Source organism: Setaria italica, chromosome VIII (genome assembly GCF_000263155.2).
Source record: "Setaria italica strain Yugu1 chromosome VIII, Setaria_italica_v2.0, whole genome shotgun sequence".
Classification (NCBI taxonomy): domain Eukaryota; kingdom Viridiplantae; phylum Streptophyta; class Magnoliopsida; order Poales; family Poaceae; genus Setaria; species Setaria italica.
The window spans coordinates 20,648,834-20,671,286 of record NC_028457.1 but is presented as its reverse complement, the minus strand read 5'-3'; the positions used below and the strand labels follow the sequence as shown (position 1 = coordinate 20,671,286).

At 42.4% G+C, this 22,453-nt stretch overlaps 2 protein-coding genes across 2 annotated transcripts; both read right to left on the bottom strand.

Annotated features, from left to right (window-relative positions):
- Positions 1-3,342: 3,342 nt before the first annotated feature.
- Positions 3,343-4,176, bottom strand: LOC106804469. Its single transcript, XM_014805635.1, has 2 exons — positions 3,898-4,176; positions 3,343-3,723 (listed from the first exon to the last, which is right to left on the bottom strand). Exons 1-2 carry the CDS (start codon positions 4,174-4,176, stop codon positions 3,343-3,345), a joined length of 660 nt encoding a protein of 219 aa, XP_014661121.1.
- Positions 4,177-8,927: 4,751 nt separating this feature from the next.
- On the bottom strand, positions 8,928-9,332 carry LOC101773468. Its single transcript, XM_004980399.1, has one exon. It carries the CDS (start codon positions 9,330-9,332, stop codon positions 8,928-8,930), a length of 405 nt encoding a protein of 134 aa, XP_004980456.1.
- Positions 9,333-22,453: the final 13,121 nt, after the last annotated feature.

Below are 22,453 nucleotides of genomic sequence, written 5' to 3'. Positions count from 1 at the left end.
CGATAATGTTTGATGCTTATAGACGAAATTTGTTTTGTCCGTAGCAACGCACCGGCATGATCCTAGTATAGATCTAAACATAAACGTATGCAATGACCTAATTAGAGCCACCAATTTTATTTTTTTCCCCAGAATATATCACATTCTTGACACTGGTGCACGAATATCAAGCCTTTCGATGAAGATTTTACGTAATTGGTCGAAAGATTAGCGCACTAGGGGCGCGCTCCAGACTCTAGTGTATATGATATACAATACAAACGAATAAATTTTAGTGGCAATAAAAATTATTCTGGCAACCAAATATACTCAAATGTAGCCACATATGATGCTAGTGGCAATAGAACCTCAACGGATGCAACAAATGACTTTTTCGATGCAATATAATAAGATCTTTTGCAACACAGGACAAGATTAAAGCAACACAGTTTCATCGTGGCCATATTCACAACTACTTGCAACTAATCATTTTTTGGATGCAATATAGCAACAGCTTTTGCAACGCAGGTCAAGATTGAGACGATGTAATTACACCGTGGCCATATGCACATCTATTTGCAACCAACTTTACAATGGTAGCAACAACGCCTAGCTATCGCAGCACAAAATCAATATTATCACAACTCAACACTAGTCATGGCAATAGGAACCCATACTCGCAACCACCTTTTCCACTATAGCATTAGCGCCTCCCTCTTGCAACAGAGCTTATAACTAATGCAACACACAATTTTTGTGGTCATAAGGCCCATATATCGCTACAAATTATGCTGTTGGTTGCCATAGAACCAAATATTGCAACCAAATGTGTGGTGTTGCGAAAACAAGTGGTGCTAAAAGGGTCAAATCCTTGTAGTGACTGTTTTAAGTACGTTTCGGATAATTGCTGTTCTGACAGCAATTAGGTGCACTTAAACCAGTTTAAGTTGGGCGGTTCCACCACAACTGCCCCAAATCATATTACTTAAAGATGCCGGCCGACCCGGTATGATCTTAAACTTATTTGGCATTCCAGTTGTGCTTGTTTGTTGTGTTTGAATATTCTTGTGGATTGACCAGGCTAGTGAATTTGAGTTCTTTTGCCTGGTGCCACTTCTTGAAGGGGCCGAGCAACAGTGACCCAAGGTCTGCCCGACCACTGAGTAAGGTGAGCCGCTTGTCGACCTTGATTGGGAGTCAGATTCCTCCATCAGGTCAGACGAGTGTGTGCTGGAAGAGGTCGGCCAGGCCAAGGACTCCAAACTAGTAGGACACCAGACACGGCAGGTCGTGAAGAAGTTGTTGGCCTCTCAAACTCAGAAGCCGAGCGGCAAAAAGAGGAAGATGGTTGGCAAGAAGGAGAAGGCAGCACCGAGTGCAACCTCCATGACTCAGTCGGCCAGTGAAGCGGATGAAGAATCGGACATGTCGAGCCTGGCCACCAAGAAGAAGAACTCCGAGCTCCTTGAGACGACTGAGACCGACACGGAATGGGTCAAGGAGACATTGAAGGCAACGATCTGCGGGGGGTCTGGTGGAGGTTTGTGGCACCACCACCGCCGTTGCATCCCTAGTTCCAGTTGAAAGAAGGCACCATGTAAGTGCAATCTGGTTATGTTGCCTGACATTGTTTTGCTTGCACCGACAATGTTGGAATGCCGTGCTACATGATGAATCTAGTGTGCAACTGACTAGTTGCTCGACCAGACCGAGGGGGCGAGCGGTCGCACCATCGAATAGTCACCGCCTCTGAAGGTCGGGTGGGATCAAGATCATTGTGCCAGAGAAGCTGTACCAAATCTGGTGCTGTAAAAAAGCGTAGCTAGCTCCGAGGTTGCAGACGCTGTTGTGGTCGACTCTAGGGTCAAGCAGGTTCCTAGTAATGGAGCCACAGCCGAGCCTCACCTAGAAGGGCTGCCCAGAGATGATCCACTGCCGGATAGGTCTGCTGAGGACGCTGAAGATGATCTTGATGCCATGGACTTCTCTGGTACTGACCTTGCTGCGGACACGATGCAGGACAAGAAAGATCTTGCTAAGCTACGGCAGTCATCCTCGGAGGTGTCTGAGTTGTTATTTGTAAGTGTATAGACCATCCCGGAGAACCAATATCTTAATTCCCATTTCTTTGCAGTCTCTAACTTTTAGAGGATAAACAGGGACTGGCCGCTCGTGCTCATAAAAGGGAAAATGCGATCCAACGAGCCAAGCAATATCGGATGAAGGCAGACCGACTTGAGACCAACCTCAAGAAGGCCAGAGAGGATGCCATGTAGAAAGACCTGGATCATGCCTTGCAGCAATAGAATCTTGCTGCAAACCTGAAAGGTACTTTGTGCCGACCTCTTGACTTGGTTTTGTCTTTGAAGTCTTGGTACTTTTGTATGCTTGTTCAAATGAGTAGATGCCGAGGTTAGGGAGAAAAGGCTCAAGCGGCACCTCAAAGAGTGTGAGGATTCGAATGCTCATCTCGAACAAGAGCATGATGTGGAGGTTCATCATGAGTATGCTGTGTCGCAGAAGCTAACTTACGAAGCCAGCGCGTGAAAAGATACTGAGCACTGCTTAGAGACTTCAATGCGTAGTCTTCAGCATGACCAATTGGTGATTGTAGGGCTGGAAGATCCGTGAAAGGCGGCCAGCTATGTGATGGACATGGTCCAACCGGAGACCAACCCATCCAAGCCGCGCCACTGCTCGATCGCTTGAAGGCCATGCCTGGTCTGCTGAAGGAGCTACTAAAGGACACCGCAGTGGTGTGCATCAAGAACGTCTTGGCAGTGTTGAAGACACACTTCCCACGGATCCCTTTGGATCGCACTGGAGTGGGGGTCGCAGCCGACTTTGACGTAGAGAAGCTTCCAAAACTGGCCAACCAGTTTACTGATGTAGCAGAAAATATTGCTAATGATTTGGACCTACTTATGGTGTATCAAACTATATGATAAGTCATGTGATGTAATTGACTTAATTGTATGTGGAAATATAGGGACTCCATTCCTCCCTTGGTGTATATGATAGGACAGTGTGTAGTTCAGGCCTGTAGCCTTGCCTGAGAGCGGATCTTGAGTTTGTAGGAGTGTTGAACGCAAGGTTGTCTAAGTTTCGCAAGCTAGGACGCTGACCATAGGAGTTAGTCATATTTCCTTGAGAGGTGGAGGAGAAGGATGCAAGACCTAAAGGTCCGCGCCTGGGGGAAGCCCCCGAGCTTGAGAGCGAGTGGTCTCTCGAACAAGTCAAACAGCCCACGAGCATCAGGAATAGCTCGGGCAAAGGAACATTAAGGCAGTAGGTACGTAAAGAACCTCGAAAGTTTTATTCATTCAATAAAAAAGGGAAAATAGAATACATAGCTTTTAAACCCTACGGGTAGAAGCGTCGTAGGTGCTTGATGTTCCACGAGTTGGGATGCCTGAGCTGTCCGCCCAATCGAGTCGATAGGTGCTTGGCTGGATGACTTCTTTGACAATGAAAAGGGCCCTCCCAGAGGGCAGCCAGCTTGTGCATGTCCTTGGTGGACTGGATCCGGTGAAGCACCAAATTGCCAACATTGAAGGAGCATTCTCTGACATTCCGATAGTGGTAGATCTGTATCTGCTGCTTGTGGTGTGCATGCTGGATGAGAGCCACCACTCGATACTCCTCGAGGCTGTCAATGTCAACCTGCCAACTTGTTTCTGCCTCACCTTCCTCGTAGTACAAGATGCGTGGGGCGCCAAAGGCCACGACAGATGGCAGGACGACCTATGTGCCATACACCATGAAGAAAGGGGTGTAGCCAGTAGCCTGACTTTTCTAGGTCCATAGGCCCCAGACGACATGGGGTAGCTCGCGTAGCCACTTGGTACCATACTTGGACATGTCGTCGAAGATGCGAGACTTGAGGAACTAGAGGACCATCCCATTCGCATGTTCGACCTGACTATTGCAGCACGGGTGTGCTATTGAGGAGTTGTAAACATCGATGAGGTTGTCCTGGCAGAAGTACCAGAACTCGGAGGCTGTGAATTGCTTACCAAGGTCGGTGATGATCCTATTTGGCATTCCAAAGCGCTGTGTGATTTCCTCCATGAACTGAGCAGCTTTAGCTGACTCAATGCTGGTGACAGCCTTGACCTCAATCCATTTGGTGAATTTGTCAATTGGCATGAAGATATGGGTATAGCTGCCCAAAGTGATCTTGAAAGGTCCGACCATATCTAGCCCCCAACATTTTAAGGGCCAGGATGGTGGGATGGCAACCCTAGAGTGATCCCAGCTTTCTTTTGTGAAGTCTAAGTTGTAAAACGTTATATGTATACACAATCACCATCAAAGTCAACCTCGGGTTTTATATCACGACACACCTTACTTCATGAAGATAATGAAAGGTTGGAACCTTGTTTAGGTGAATGTTCTCAAAATGCAATTTACACTTCAGCAATAATTCATGAATTGCACCCTGCATGTGAAAGCATGGAAACTTGAACTATTGCATATGCATCTCGTGTAAAAGTGAATCTCACAGACGGGACGTACGAACTGCTCCCAACGACCGAGGAAGTACCTGCCATGCTACATCACATTGAGGCTGAGCAGGAGATCAGCAAAGCATCCAACGAGCTCCTCACTAACTTAAAAAAGGAAGGCAAGGCTTGGAGCATGACCCAGTTTTCTAAATTCATGCAAAGTCTATGATACTCATGCTTGAACATTTATGTTCATAGGAGTTGAATGAAAACCTACTAGTTGCATGATCTTAGGTACCTTATGTTGAACACTAGTATGGTAGGCCGAGTAGCTGCAATGCTAAATAGGACTTGGTAAAAGTTGAGTGATTTCCTATCACTCGCGAGTTTATAGGAGTTGATTGCTTACTCATACTAAAACCATAAGGATGACGGACGGGACCGGGATTGGTTCTGATATGGTGGTTTTGTCTTGTTTGTCTAGCAATGAACTTGCTAAGGTTGAAAGGTGTCGGTGTTCACAGTCAAGTGTTTGAAAGTACTAATCTCATACCTAGTACGGGATAGAGAAGCCTAGTGCCTGATCGAACCGGAACGTGAGCGGACAGCCCCACTACCTCTGGAATGGAGTTTCCCCTGGTGCATCATGTGGTTACAAGTGCAGTCATGGTACGGCATCATTCGGGATCGTGGGGTTTTGTATCCAAGGAAAGTGGGCCCGACACGTAGCTGGGGATTGATGGGGACGGCTGACAAGTGAAGCGAACCCGTCGCAGTACGCGGATGTCGTCGTGGGGTTAGGTTCACCTTACAAGGTTTAAAAACTCGATTCGAATTATCTGCCTCTCATAGTTTGAGACTGCTTGACTACTGTGCTGCACTAAGTAACAAGTGGAATAGAGAATGATTATTTTAATGATGATGCTTGGAATAAAATTGTTTGCTCAACTTGCTTGCTTAGAATAGGTTGCTTACCTAGAATGGATAATATGCTAGAACCTGCTGCTAAAACTTGAAAGTAAGGACGTACTTAGATGTTTTTGGCAAAACAAACCCTAAGTCTTGTTGAGTATTAGTATACTCAACCTTGCTTGTGGCTATGTTTTCAGGAAATGTTGATTTTGAGGAAATGGTTGCCAGTTTTACTAGGCCGACCCAACTCCCTCTAGGTTGGACGGTCGAGTGGAACCTGTCCTAAGATGGTGAGGATCGTGGTGATTGTTATCTTTGTTAGCTTCGTCATGGTATTATGAATCGACGTTAGTTGCATCGTATCTTTTTCCGCTGCTTAAACTCTAAAATAATTTACTTTATGCACTTTTGAACTATGGTTGTATAATAACTAAATTTGAATTTATGTATTAAGTATTGGAATGTTGTAATCTCTTGACTCGCCTTCGTGTGAGATGTTTTTCATTTCAATTTGAGACAAGTGGTTTATCGGGTATAACCCAACAGACTACCATTTTAACTTGATTAGTGTTGGTTCGCGTGTGAGGTGAAGTTGAGTACACTTTAGCTTGGTTAATCTGGGTCGTTCTACCACACCTAGATCCCTCAATATGCAATCTATGCTTCATGTTAGGATAGACCTGTTAGATTAGATGGAAAATTCTAGTCAATTCACTGCTGATCCACATATTGATAAACCTTGGATAAAATACACTAAGGGAAAGGCTACGATGATCCATGCGCTTACAATTCACAAATTGGCATGGTAACTGCCATCAACAATGATGCAGGGCACCTCCCCGATGAGAAGCTGGCCCCCAAGAGGGACCAAGTGGTTGGCCACACGATCGGCAGCGGCGGAGGCAGCGTGATGTCCAAAGAAGGGAATTCCCGCTCCCATCGCGACGAAGATGATGCAGCTCTTTAAGATCTTGACGGCATCCATCTAGCTCGTCAACTGGCATACTCTTTGATTCCTCTTTGATCCCAGAGTTATCCTTGCCATATCATCACAAACTTAGCTCTTAAGTCATCTTGGAGGATTGCTTGCCAAAAATGAGCGTTGGGGAAGGCCAGAAGACCCCTAGCCGATCGACTTGGGCTTCACCAGGCCAATCGGCCTGAGCTCTTTCTGAGCCTAATGGCCTTCGTCTTTGACAGGTTCGTTGCTTGTTTCAAGCTTTATCCAAAAATATACTTTTAGGTACAAATTCCTACAAAAATAAAATATCTCGAAAATACATTGCACATGTGAAAATGAGCAGTTTATTAGGTGTGATCAATAGTTTAGGTATTAAATTTATGTTATTATTCAAGATAAGTAGGGGTAAAAGTGTGTCAATAACGAGCATCAATAATCACCCATGCTTAAACCTTGATCGTCCTCGAGTAAGTCTTCAATATAAATTAGTGTTGCCTTTCGGTGTTCAATCCTGCACTTAATCACACACAAGAAAACATAATGCTCTTATAGGATTTTTCAGTTAACATTCAAGTTGTAACCAAGATTTTTCTAATATGGAGGGTAGATATCATTTAAGCACATCCCACAATAAATTAATTCTTGTTCTCTCAAATTTAAACAAACCTCAGAAGATTTTCAATAAAACATTTTCAAAAAGAAACTGAACCGAGATCAACAATTTAAACTTCAATGCAATTGCTCATGTTCCCTCAACTCATCAAGTCTCACAAACTTGTGCTAGAACTTCTCCAACCTGTCATCACTCATATAAAATGTGTAAGGCTTTATCTGGATCTTTGGGAAGGTTAGCCCTAGCAAGAATATTATAATCAGGATATTATCAAAACAAGAAAGACTTCTCATGGATCTTACTAAGACTTGTCAAAAAGGTCACAGAAAATAATTGCTTATGAAGAGAGAGAGAATAAACACACACATTTAGATAGTGGATATGTCAAAGGGCAAAGAGTGACCGCGAGACACATATGAAGTTCTCGTAATGGGATTGCACATGGTTTGAAAATGAGTATGGAATAATCCTTAATCTTGAAAGCACTACAATCTTTTATGAGGCTCAAACAACTGAGGAGTACTTTTTTTTTCTCATTTTTTCCTTTTCCTTTTCCTTTTTCTTTCTTTCTTTTTCCATAATTTTTTTCTTTTTGCTCCTCAGAACTCTTTGCAACATATAAACTTACTCAGCAGTAGTCAAAGATAATGCGATGACTCTCTCCCCATGTTTAGACAATGCTCGTTCTCAAACATGAAAAGGAAGAAAGAATGAGCTAAGTGACTTACCTGGCAAAGGGCACCACGAGGGGGCTTAAAAAGACCCCAGGCCGATTGGCCTAGTGCGTTTCTGCCTCCTCTGTCCCTCCTCTGGTTCCCATCTTTCTTCACATGGCCACTTGCTCATTATTGTACCCAAATTTTATGTCTTCACGTGAGAGCACCGCCAAAACAACCTCCTCCTCTCCGTTCTGTTGTTACTTTGCTCAAAATCATGCACCTATGTGTCATAGACTTGTTTTTTTCTTCAATCATACTCAATGCTTTGTCCTTTGATCTGCAACAAACAAGCATGCATGCCACTCCTTGTTTTCTTATGCATGTGTGGTAGCTGGCAGTGCCTCGATATGATCTCAAATCAAACCATTAGTGTTAATGAAGCTCATAAACCCTTCAAATCATGCCTAGATGCTTAATCTTCCTCTAATTTCAAAAATTAAAAATTAATTTAGAGCTAGCAAATGAGTTCAAATATATTTTATACTTTAGAAGCAACAAAAACAAATGTAAGTCAAAAATATTTCTAACTACATTAATTTTGGTTGCATCGGTATCGTTCATTCTCATGAATTGAGATGAAGCAATTTTGATTTCAACCGCTGGGTAGTGAGTTTAGGTTCTTATTTTGGCTATAAATGAGAGAGGAATTTTGAATGAAATAAATCAAAGATGGCTAAGAAAAATTCTAATTCTAAGAAAACAAGTAATTTTTCAAGTTTAAGCAAACCAAAGTCCTAGCATGCACCAAAATTTGCAAAGTAAGAACAACGCGGGCTCTACTCATGTGTTTATCATGAGAAACAAGTCAGGCTAATTATCATGGTTAGGATAAAATGTCTGATATGGTCTGGATATTTGGTTATGGTTTTCCAAGAAAAATCAAATAAAGATTGGGACGACTCATGTCATTGGTTTATGAAAAACAAAGGAATAAAAATGACCGTGTGAATAAATCTCCAAAAATTGTCTTGACTGAAGGTTCCAATTATCAAATGTTCACTAGGTATGGCGAAGAAAAATATGTGACTCACTTACTTGAAAATTCAAATGACTTCAGGGTTGTCCTCCCAGTAGCTTATTCTTGACTCGATGATCGGGTTGCCTCCCTCAAAGCGCTTCATTTATAATCTATAACTAGACTCTTCAATACTTCACTTCAGACCAAATCTTGTTGTTGGTATTGCAGTCTTCGGTACCCACATTCACACCATCTTGGGCTTCGATGCAGGCCTAGGCTTGTCTATCTTATTGGTTTTGACATGCTAGGGTTCTTCCTTCTTCTGGACAATAGCAACTTACGCTGGCTTCTTCTCTTCTGCCTTCTTGTTCTTCTCCTCCTGCTTGACATGGTGATGTGGTGGTATATACTTGCTAGAAATCATATTGCATACCTCAAAGCATTGACAAAACTTGAATGCGCTCAGTGTGCCATTAATATCAAACTTGATCTCGCGCTTTCCAACATCGATGTTTGCTCTTGCGGTCTTCAGGAACGGCCTTCCCAGCATGAGTGGGGATTTTGCTCCTTCACCCATCTCGAGTATCATGAAGTCAATAGGGTCAAAGTGATTGCCAATCTTCACAGGTACATCTTCAGCGATGCCTTCAGGATAGCGAATGGTGTTATTCGCCAACTCCAGGCACATAGTGGTTGGTTCTGGCTCCAGCAGGTGTAGCTTTTCGAACACAGCTTTAGGCATGATGCTCATACTCATTCCAAGATCACATAATGACCTTTCGAACATCAGCTCTCCAATTGAACATGAGATGGTTGGACATCCTAGGTCCCTCTTCTTCTTGGGAGCTTGATTAGCGATCGCAATGTGGTCTGTAGTGAACTACGGGATCTCCTGATTGTTTGTGAGTATATCCTTGAAGTAGCGAGCATAGGTTGAAACTTGTAGAGCGTCCAGCAAAGGCATATTTATGTTCAATATACACACAAAATTTTCAAACTATTCGTCAGTTTTACCTAAACAATTGCATGGCTTTGCTGGCAGAATCTTAGTGTCATCTTGATCAACCATCTCAAACTCCAGCTTTACTGTTTCAATCTCTGGAGTTGGGTTAGGCTTCCTAGCTCCTGCCAAAATTTTAGGATCTTTTGTTTGTTTGCCTCAGCGAGTTTGAATAGCTCTAGCTGACTCTGGATTCCTTGGTTGTCCTGGCAACTTCCCTTCATTGCTAGATAAATGCCCAGCTAATTGTGTAACTTGAGTCTCTAGCATCTTTATCACTTGGTGGTTCAAACTTCCAACATCTGTCACCTTGCTATCAATATTTTCCAGTACCATGTCCATTGTCTTTGTTAATCTTGCCTTGCTCTTCCATGAACTCCTTCAGATGAATGCATAGAGGCACTATGTTTTGAATGAATGAACTTGCATTGAATTGAGGTCTATTCTGTCCAAAAGATAGTTGGATGGTGGAAACCATTCTCCCTTCTTCATGTATTCTAGGAACTTTGCTTCCTCTGGACAGTTTTTCCTGACATGGCCATAGTCGGCACACTCTTCACATGTTGATCTTGCTTCTGCTACCTTCAGATCTATAACTTGAGCTTCCTTTATTTCCATCTTCTCTAGTCTTCTCATTAGCGAGCCAATCTTTCCTTCAAGTAATTGATCATACTCCACCTACAACACTCCTTATGTATTTCCAGTTGGTTGAGTTTGGAATAGCCTTCAGATGATGCCCATGCATTGTTCTCTGCTACCTTTTTGAATAACTTGAAAGATTAGGTTGGGTGAGGTCGCTAATTGATCCTCCAGCTGATGCGTCGATGATCACCCTTGATGCTGGTGTCAGCCCTTGATAGAACTTCTGGACTGCACGGACGTAGTCATTGAAGCACTCATGAGCTTCTGGAGTCATCTCGGAAGCATACTGAGCAAAAGTAGCTATCCTACTTTTGAGATTCTGAGTCTTGGCTAGCGAATAATGTTCAGTTAAGAAAGTCTTCATCAACTCATCCTAATTTTGAATTGTTGCCATTGTTAGAGAGTAAAGCCATTAAAGCGCTCTTGCAAGTAGAGAGTAATGAAACAACCTTGCCCTCAGTTGATTCATGGTAACTCCATCCATGTCGAAGGTGTTGCATAGCTACATAAACGCTTGTAGATGATGATTAGCATCTTTCTTACCATTGAAGGGTGAACTTTGTACCATCCTTAATCATGAAGTGTCGACCCCAAACGGTCGGCCAACATCACCAAATTTATAGATAGATAAGGCATTGATGTTTGGGATGCTAAGTTCTCCGATGGTGCCCTTTGGCTCCGATTGATCTCCCATTGAAGGTGCTTCTAGTGCTACTAGAGCAACGGTCGCTTCTCTTGGACCTGCTGGTGGTGTCGACTTTGGAGTAGATGATGACGATGATGTTGATGATGATGTTTCCAATACTTCCAATTCTTCCTTAACAGCTCAGGCTTCTGCAATCTCTAGCTTTCTTGTTTTTGCTATACGTCTTCCTTGCCTGTAAAGTTCTTCTGGATCATCCAACAAATTATTTGGTTTGTTGGAGAGAGAGCCGTCCATCTCCTATTAACGTTAGTGAAAGCAAACATATATATACAAAAACTAGTTTGAAAATGAAGAAAAACCAAAAAAAAGAAAAAGAAAAGAATGAAAATATGAAAAAAAAAGTTATATCTACAGATGCATAGTTAAACATAGAACTTGACTATTAATTCCCAGGAAATGGCCCCAGAAAAGCTTGTTGACTGTTGTTAGTAAGCCAATTTGTGAACCGCAAGTGCATGGATAAATTGTAGCTCTTCCCTCAGAATACTCCCCCAAGGTTTATCAAACTGTGGAACGTATAGCACAAGATCTATTTCGACTAGCATTGTTAGTATGAACTTAGTGTTGATGAGTGATTCAGATCCAATCTACTAAGCATGTATAGATGGATAATAGGTAGACTAAGGGCACGATCAAAAGAACATGTTATACTCATCGGTAGATCGGGCATACAAATCCGGTCACCACGACCCCAAGAACATCCTAAGCAATCTATCATCGAACATAGATTGAAAAGCAAGCAAACTGAGAGAGCATAAAACCATAAAAGGAGATAGCTAGATCGCTAAGAACAAGAACGCATCTATTACTTCACCATGAATGATTGTACATCACAAGATCACCATCGGGATCCTACCTTGATCTTGATAACTCCTAGCTCCAGAACTTCAGCGTGATTTTCCTCGCCGGGTGATCATGTCGATGGAGGTTCAGCTACGCTAACCCCTGACAACTGCACATCCCTCGGCTCTCTGAACTGGTGTCCCTCAAGCTCCTTCTGCTTCTCTGCTACTTCATGTCAAGTACGTCATCTTGGATATAGGGCTTGGTTGATTTTCATTGTACTTATAGTATAAAGAGCGGGTGTCAAAAATTGGAAGGTGAGAGGACAAAGGAGATCCCCAGGCCGATCGGCTAGGGCCTTCCTTTTGGCCCCTCGCATCCTGCTTCATTCCCAAGTCTCTTCAGGTGCTCTGGAATCTTCTTTTCACTTGCATTTGGGCCTAGCACATCCATAGCTTTAGGATGAGATTGATCTTCAATAACTTTCCAAATCTCTGCTTCATTCCCAACTTTGATTCATCTTTGATCCTGAAGTGATCCTTGCCATATCATCACAAACTTAGCCCTTAAGTCATCTTGGAGGATTGCTTGGCAAAAATGAGCATCAGAGGAGGCTAGAAGACACCTAGCTGATCGACTTGGGCTTCACCAGGCCAATTAGCCTGGGCTCTTTCTGAGCCTGCTGGCCTTCATCTTTGCCAGGTTCATTGCTTGTTTTAGGCTTTATCCAAAAATATACTTTTAGGTCTAATTTCCTACAAAAATAGAATATCCTCCAAAATATGTTGCACATGTGAAATAAACCAGTTTATTAGGTGTGATCAATAGTTTAGGTATTAAATTCATATCATTATTGAAGATAAATAGGGGTAAAATCAGTGTGTCAATAATGAGCATCAATAGTCGCCCTCCAAAGAGGGTGACCACAGCCCGTATGGGAGGCATACGGGAAGACGTATGGATCAAGATGAAGGATCGGCATGAACAGATATAGTTATAGATGTTGTTGTTTAAATATGTAAGGAGATAATAGGTACCAAAATATAGTAGATTTTCGTATAACCAACTAGGATTAGCTCAAATCAGATGTGCAACCCTACCCTCCGAACTATATAAGGTGGGCAGGGACCGCCCTCAAAAACCCAAGCCACATTCAATACGCTATATGCTGAGAATATAAACCCCGAGCACATGATGTAGGGTATTACACCAATATGGTGGCCCAAACATGGTAAAGTCTGTTGATGCAAAATTCAATACGGAGGACCTAGGAGATCTGATTAACTCCAGTGGAGGCTACAAATCGGCTCGCGGAGGTGAAGGCGTGCCATTCAATTTGACCTGTAATTGATAAGGAAAGCATTAAATTCCTGAGCCGATAGGCGGCTAAACCTTTGAGCTCATTGACAGGCATTACTTTGAATAAACACCATAACTGTTAGGTTTTCAATGTAATCATATGATATAAATAAATGGAAGCATTAATGGCATGTGCCATCGGCTATATGAGCTGACGGGCTAAGATAGGTACAATATAAAACAACAGCCATAAAAAGAAGCCCCTGCTCACCATGCCCATGTCCAATAAACTAATAGATTTAATTAATGTCATGAGACGTAGATTGGACTTAACCAAGACAGTACGGCTGAGAGGGCATTAACTTCAATCTATTAATCTAAAAGCTTAGAGCACGGCAGCAAAGACCTCTTGCCTACCACTTACAAGCCAATTAAGCTAATGAATCTAATTAATATCATGAAACGCAGATTGGATAACCAAGACAATAATACAGCTGAGAGGGCATTAACTTCAACCCACTAACTTAACAGACTAGCATGCGGTAGCAAGGCCTCGTATGCATAGCTATCAGCTTGATGATGTCTTCACACTTCTGAGAGATGTGGATGAGACCCAGCTAATGCATCAGCTCTCAATGGTAGCGTCATGACGTTAAGCATCTTACGGCTAGCAATACGAGGGGTTGGGATAAAGATCTATCAGACCTAGCATTGTAAAGCATGCAAGATCTAACGAGCGGATACGATCATATAACTAGTGAACTCTTAGACAAGATCAAGGAGCTGATAAAGACAACCTAATTAGATCTAAGCCATTCGATAACTGTGAGCGCTTGATAAAACTAAGAGATTTATACGATGCAACATAATAAAACTAAACAACTCGAGAACTATGAGCAACATAAAAAAAAAGAATATTGGACAAATCCTAGAAAGTTATATTTGCAATCTAAGCAACTCGATAACTAGCCACATGATAAGAGATCAGAATATTGGATGAGGCCTAGAAAGTTCTGATACAGATAACGTAATAACCGGGTGATGGTACTTACAAGCTCACCTAAGATCAAAGCCGATGCAGCCCTACGCACAAGAAGAAACTTGCTGGTTTCTACTCTACTCCTACTCCTAGGGTTTGACGGTGTGGTGCTGAAAGGTTATATTGATTGATTGTTGATTATCCGATACAAGGCTCATGGGTTTATATTTATACCCTAGAGCAAACTAAATTCCTACTCGGTTACGGTATGAACCAGTACAAACGAATCTAAAAACTACTAAAGATAAATCTCCATGCTTTTCCTTATTTGGTGGAGTCGACTTTGCTTCGGATCAGATTCTCCTCGATCCTCTATCATCTTTTGGAATCCGGTCACCGTGGCTGACTTTGGTCAACATAGAGTCACTAAAAGATTCTCTTCTACAAATTCATCAGCTATTACAACCTTATCCTCATCGATTAACTATGGTTAAAAACTAGTATCAACACATGCCCCCCCCAATTTTGGAATATAATATCATGTTCCAAAATTCTCTTCTCTTGTTAGTACCTTCACAGGTTCCGAGTCGATATCCTTCCAAAACCAAAAGATTCATTGCTGCAATCATGATCTTTTTCCCAAATTTCACTACAGGAAATCTTCTGACCTATGACAAACCAAAAAGTGTCATAAACATATTTTTCACATTGTAAACTATGATTTATGACGTGGGAGTGATGAAAAACCCTTCATCATAAGTCGAGTGTCATAAACCGCGACTAGTGGCGTTCCTTACTTTGGTGCATCACTAAGATAATGACGAATGAAAATTCATCCCACAAATCATCTTAAACTAGCTCGTGCGTAGCATGCGTGCATCACTAAGATAATGATGAATGAAAATTCGTCCCACAAGTCTGACATAGCATGACGGTTGCGACGAACTATTTTGTCATAGATTGAATTAGACCCAGTTCTTATTGTGATGAGCGCAATAATTGCTATCGTCATAGGTTGATTTAGGTCCAATTCTTCTTGGACCAAGCCTAATAATTGCTGACGTCATAACTTAGTTTAGGCCCAATTCTTGTTGGATCAAGCACAACATATGCTGACATCATAACTTCGTTTAGCTCCAATTCTTAATGGATTTAGTTGAACATGTGCTATTGTCATAACTTTGTTTAGGCCCATGAAATAATGGCCCGAGGGGGCGAGCCGATGAAGTTTATGGCCCAGTTATTTTCTGCTGCAACCTAGGTAGCGCTTAATTAAAATATAATCTAATTTAATATTACATACAAATCAATTTGATAATTGTCAGCACAAATAATCTTTCCATACCACACATACAAATAAATGTTTCCCATCACACTTCACACATTATAATTCATGACTAAAGAATAGGCACAAGCATATTGTCCCTAAGAGATCATAAACCACTACACATGATATATCTCTAACCAAGAAGAAAGGTGGCCTGGAAACACATTGAGCAAATGCCTAAGAAACATATTGACCAAACCCTCTGAAGTCTAGCAGTTGATGAAGGAGGTACTCAGTTTCTCTTACTGCTTTCTTCAAACTATTAATCTCCTCAAACTGCATTTTTGTTGCTACATCTGAAGTTTGTGCCTTCATCTTCAAATGGCTCAACATTTGCTCTTGTTCAACAAATTGTTGTCTTAGTTCTGTAGCTTCTTGTAGCGCTCCCAAAGAAACTTCAGATCTTGAGCTTGTAGCTAAGGCTGGCTGCACGGCCACATAATCAAGAAAGGGACTTGACTGCAAATAATGAGGATCAGAATTTGATACTGCAACCCCAAGGATTATTTTCAATATTTCAGCCTACAAATGAAAGGACCAGAAGTCAAACTTCAATCATAAACAAAGCAATTGAATAAAGTATAGAATAAAGGGGTAGGATAATCACTTGTTTAGTTACATACCACGACATGTGATGGAATTTCAGCAATGTAGGAACGTGCTACTAGGCCCTGCACAATAAGTATTTAGTCAGTTGTCTTAGATATAAGGAACAAAATGTACCATGATGATAGAAATGCAGATGTCGACCTTGCAGATAGATCTAGAGTGGCCAAGGTAAGAGAAGGATGTCCAATCTAACACAATACACCGTGAAATATACTGTTCACTAAAGAAATACTCCAGCAGCATGGGGGTCGTGGCCACATCTAGGCGTAACTAGGCTCCGCTCTAGATAGAAATAAACTTGAGCAGAGTGCTCTCTGGTGAAGCAGATGTAGATTTAGAAAATTGGAGGGGACTATAAAGAAAAGAAATGAGATTCTCACTTGTGGAGCTCGAAGATGCAGTGGCGCATGGTTGGACGGGGCAGCAAGTGCTTGCGCGACATCATCGCTCAACTGCTCAGCTGTGCCAGCATGGGCACAGCCAGTGCAAGGATGCTGAGATGTTTCTCCAAGAGTGCCACTGACCATGCCGCACCTTGATGCCCGCTGCTCGTGGATCTTGCCACCGCCGCTGAGGTACTCCGCGACCGCTGAGGCTAGCCGCCACCACAGATCTAGTTGGACTTTACGGCCAGCAGAGAGGAGAGTGCTGATTTTGGAAATATAAGGTGGGAGTTTGGAGGGGCAATGCGGTAGCCATGTTTTTATTTTTGGGGGGAGGTGAAGGAATACATAATTTGAAGATACTGCTTTCAACTTCCTGGGCGCAAAATGAAAATTTGGTAAGCTAAACTTGTTACGGGTCACTGACAAGATTGTGCGCTCTTATCAGACCCATTTGTCAGTGAAGCTAGGTGCGTTTCATCTTGCATACAACATAGGTGGGAGACAAATATCTGGTAGAGGCCCACGCTTCACTAAACCTGGGTGTGTTTCTAGTCACTAAAAACAAAGGGGAACAACGGCTTTCTCCAACTATAATGCCTACACGTTTTTTTAACTCACGTGGTTGTTAGGATTTTCCACCTTTTTATCCTAACCAAAGCGCACTCGTGTACCCGACGAATATTTTGAATGCCTACCCATGAACGAAAGCCTACATATTCCACCCTATACTTATGGCAGGATTCCTGATCAGTGTAGGCCTGAATATTCTGAGCATCCCATGTATTTTCATGGCTAATGTAGTCCCGTGAGGCGTGAGCTAGGAGAAAGTGCACTATGTTATTGATCAGTCATGGTGCTTCAATAAATATGTGTGCCTCCCAAGGCCTTTGCTCATCGGCTCTTCATCTTACACACATTGTTAGTGGTTGTGCTAGGTGACCCACTTGGTTATATGCCCTGTGAGAGGTGAGCTCGTAGCTTCCGCATCTTGTTTATAAGTTACCATCATTACTTGTGGTCATTGCTTATCATTTTTAGTTCTATTGGTAAGTGTTTGTAGGAGGATGGCTGGTCAAACAAATGAAGCAGGCAACTTCGATGTTGTGCCACCTCCGCAGCAGCCAGGCTTCATTGATACATATGATCAATATGACATGGAAGAAGCGAATGAGGATGAAATATAGGAGTTGAAGAAATATGTGCTTGCTTGGCTGTAGGACCACGGTCACACTCGTGTGTGCCACCATCGTTGCTTTGTTTGCCGTTTCTGCCATCTTGCTCACTGGGTTTGGGGTATTCATGACATTGTGTAGCATGCGTCTGGCATTGGTTGCTCGGGTCATGTTAACATGGACTCAAAGGCTTGCCACAGGTATGTTGGAATAAGCTTATGCCATATCCATCTCCATGACCATGTCCCTTGTCTCCTTGTTGTGATGTCCGTGTCCAATTCATTGCATCTGCGTATTGTGACACTTTCGTGTAGCAGAGATGACTTCATTTGTATCGTCTGGATTAGTGGTTTTAGCCTATTGGTGCCTAGTGATAGTGCACCAATTTAGTATTTAAAATATGTATGGTTTCGTTGTTGTGTGTATGTGTGCCTGTGCCACTATACGAGTGTGGATCTATGAGGATGTATCATGTATGTGTACTTAAAATATGATCTAACAAGAATAGTCATAGTTTGTTCATTATTTCAGAATAGAGGGACTAACATTGTGTATCTTTTTTATATAAGCTGATAGTCCTCTATACTCTGCTCCCTATTTAAGGCACAAAAGAAATCCCTTATTGTTCGCTGCCTCTGCTCTCCTCCTCGCATCTTTCCAATCTCCTCCCTAGCTTTGTTATCTTGAGACGATTCCTGTGTGTGCCATACTACATATCTATCATATCCTACCCCTACCTTGAGTATTGTCTCTATCCATCTATGGTAAACTGACCTACCTACCTTCCTTTAGGAATTACTATACCCTTGGGAATACTTTTGGATGAAATACAACAACGGTATATCTGTGTGCTTGCGGATTTATTTGTGATCGTTAAATATACCAACGAGCATTTCTAGCGCTGTTACCGGGGAAGGCACTGGTTAAAAGTTTTTACTTTGTATATGTTTATATTCATAGTTGATAGATCATTACTCAAGTAAGCTATACTTGATTGTCTTCTCTATCTTTAATGTGAAGACATGTAGTGTATGATTGGTTTTGACTTGCCGACAAATTTCACTAAGAATTCAGAGTCACTTGTGAGAAGGGTATGATCTCATGTTGTTCCTCCAAATATTACTCTCTCGGTAGTCGAACCAGTTTCTTTTGCACCATCTACGTCAAACGCTATGGCCTAGAATACTCTTTGTGAGTACTCCGCTCCCTTAGCCTCTCAGGTGCTGAAAGGTCAACTTCGAGATCAAGATGGGTCCCATTACCATGGTGCAAGCTAGCCCATTCTGTGGGAAAGCCAACGAGGACGCAAGCGCCACATCTGCAACAGTTCCTTGAGCTATGCAGGACCGTCACCATCAGAGGGGTGAGTGAAGATGCTATTCGCATCTGACTATTTCCGTTCTCCCTCCTAGGGAGAGCGAAGCAATGGTTCTATGCGAGTCGTACAGAGGTGAATACATGGGATAAATGCTCTGCGATATTCCTTGCAAAGTTGTTTCTGTTGGGCAAAACCAACATCCTTCTTGAAAGGATTTTGAGTTTCCAGCAAGCAGCTATTGAGTCAATTCACGAGGCGTGGGAAAGTCTTCACGAGTACATCATGGCCTATCCTCACCACAGGATGGATAAATGGCTCATTCTTCAAAATTTGTACAATGGATTAACTCCGACAGCCCAAGACCATGTTGATGCTGCTATTGGAGGTGCCTTCTTCTCGCTTACTATTGAAGCTACTAGAACTTTGATAGAGACGTCATGGGTGGAGCGATGAGTGTCTCCAACCCCGACAAAGTGGTACGCATAAGTGGACATGCTTACCGCTAAGATGGACCTCCTCATGAGGAGATTACATAATTACACCAAAGAGAAAGCTGCCATGTCCAGCACTATCCAAGCTATGAATTCTCACATGTCATGTGAGGTTTGTGGAAACACTGGACACTCGGAGAATAATTGCCCCGAGACTCGGGAGGACATATTGTACATGAACAGCAACAACAACGGACATCGTCCGCAAGGAGGCCAAGGGTGGAATCAGCAACACCCTTACCAAGGAGGTAACAATGGTAATTCTTTCAATCCTAACCAACCCTCCTTCAGAGATCTCGTTTTTGGGCAAACTAAGATCAATGAAAGTCTTAATAAAAGGATAGCTGCCAACGAGAAAACCTTGGATAGCCTCAACATAAAACTTGATGGTCTTTCTTCTGCTTAACCAACCCATCATCAACTCCTGATTATCCATTCTGTCCAACCAATCTGCATCCTACTTGTCCTTAGCAGGGAACAAGCCGATCGGATCCAACACAATCTCCACTGGGTGCTGTCGGCAAAAAAGTGTCAGCCCCTCAAGTGCGGCCGTCTCCCAAGCATCCTCAAGAGTGTGTCCAATGACCATGGTCTTAAGTTGTGGCCACTGGGGCTGCTCAGGGTGGGGGTGTACTATCACGTGCACGCTGCTACTGGGCACTCCGTGGTCCACGTACTCACAACCGGAGTACTAAGGAGGGTGCTCGTACCCAAACGAGCGAAGAGTGTCCTATAGGATGGAGGGAAATCCCTCCCAGTGCAAGAACTCAGAGTGAATGGTGCCGTTCATGTCAACCATGACATAAACAGGATCGGCCATTTGGAAACAAAAAGGTGACAAGTGAGAAAGGGAATCAACACTCTGAAACCAAAACAGATTTCTGGCAACTTAGAGAAAAGCTTATAACTCAGCAAGTATTTATCCAAAATTTCCCAAATTTTACCAGATGGTTATTTAGGTAGTTTGTGATAAGTTTGGTATTCAGAGGTCGAGCTGGAACAGATTCTATCAAGGTGATCTACTCAGGTTTTTACCAGGGGGTACATCCTCGAATTTTCAGAACAATGCGGAAACAAACTGAGCATAACTCTTAAACCAGTGATCCAAAAATTTGGAAATTTTACCAGAATTGTCTTTAGATTATGGCCAACATGTTTGGTATGCAAAGCTTTAGCTGATTCAAGGCCTAGGTAGGTGATAAACTATAATTCTCACAGAGGTGTTCATTCTGGAATTTTCAGAAACAGTGCAGCACTGAATAGATCATATCTCTTCAACCATTGATCTATTTGAGCTGAAATCTCACCACAACGTTCTCTTTTCAGTGCTAAACATCTTTGGTTTAAGGGTGCATAACGGAAAAAGTCTTTAAGGTTGCCTAAAAATAAAAAAACCAACAGGTGTGCAAGGTGTTGTCTCAGCAAACAGGGGGTTTCTCATCTAAACATATCCCACAATCTAATTGGCCAAAATTTACCAAATTTTACCAGTACCTTCTTTAGGAATTTATGAGAAACTTTCTTACATAAAGTTTTTGGAGTAAGCCTAAGTTACTAGCCCGAAAGATTTTAACAAGATCGTCATCGCTGGGCAAGGCAGCTAGATAATCCTTAGCACGTAAAATACTTTTAGGCAAAGCACACATGCAAGTTTGATTTTCATATTTTAAGTTGCAACTTTTATTCATGATGCATGCACGTCCTATTCGACCTCACAATAAAAAATAATTGCCAAAAAACTTTGGACTTACGTGGTTAGTGCCGGTGGCAAGGCAACATTTACGGCTCTCACTATAATAACTAGTTGAGCTTTCTACTCATCGTTACTTATGGAATCGCGGTTAGTGTACCTGCAAAAAATTCCAACCTCAACCTTTCATGCCCGCACTCACGAAAGCATCCACAATCATTACTGTCCACTATAGGAATAGCACCCGTATGATTATCGTTGCACGGGCAACGCTCATACGCTGGGAAGCGTATTCACATTTATCCAACCATTATGTGCCGCCTTCATATTTGCATGTGAGGCCGGGGGCATGTTATGGAATCAACATACCCTTGCGTCCAACCATTATGTGCCACCATTGTATTTTCATACGACGCCGGGGGTATATAAATGATCGCTATAGCCCTGAGTTTTGTGCTGGAAGTCAGTATAAATAACCAATAGTTAATTAGCCACCTAAAAATAACCATAAATTCCCCTAGGGCTTCTCGTACTAAGTCCATCCTTAACGAACTTATGAATTTTTGAAACTAATTTCTTGCAAGTTTTATATAGAAAAAGGTGTTTAGGGTCTGTGGTTTAAACAAGTCAACTTGGTCGTCCATCGGATTTCATCCGATAAACCACTTAACTACGGATCGAGAAGCATTGCTCACACGAAGGTGAGTGGTTATAGAGATTACAACATTCCCATCACATTGACATAGTTAACAATTTATTACATAGAGTTTAGAAATTCAGGCAGAGTTTGCATGATTTCAAACAACGAAGAAGTAAAACATGCGGAAGCCGATCATGATATCAATTCGCACAATCCACGCTGTCTGAGGATGGTTTCCACTCGACCGTCCAACCCGGAGGGAGTTGGGTCAGCCAAGTCAAACTGACAACCATTTCTTCAAAATCAGCACTACCTGAAAACATAGCCACAAGCAAGACTGAGTATACTAATACTCAGCAAGACTTAACCGTTGGCTGGTAACTACTCCACCAACTTCTAGACATGCAAGGCTTTTTGGCTGAGGGGTTTGTTTGCCAAAAGCTTCTGAAGTAGGTCCTTAGTTTCAAGTTTTAGCAGTAGGTTCAAGTTGGTTTAACCATTCTAGGTAAGCACCTATTCTAAGCAAGCATGTTGAACAAACAATTTAATCAAGCATCAGTATTAGTCATCATCCTTTGTTTCACTTCTTACTCAGTGCAGAAGTGGATCAAGCAATCTCAAATTGTGAGAGGCAGATTATTCGAATTGAGTTTCTTAACCTTGCAAGGTGAACCAAACACCACGACATCTGCGTACCACAACGGGTCCAATTCACTTGTTAGTCGTCCCCATCAATTCCCATGAACGTGGCCAGGGCTCACTTCCCTTGGATACAAGGCCCCACGATCCCGGAACATCGCCGTACCGTGACTGCACTTGTA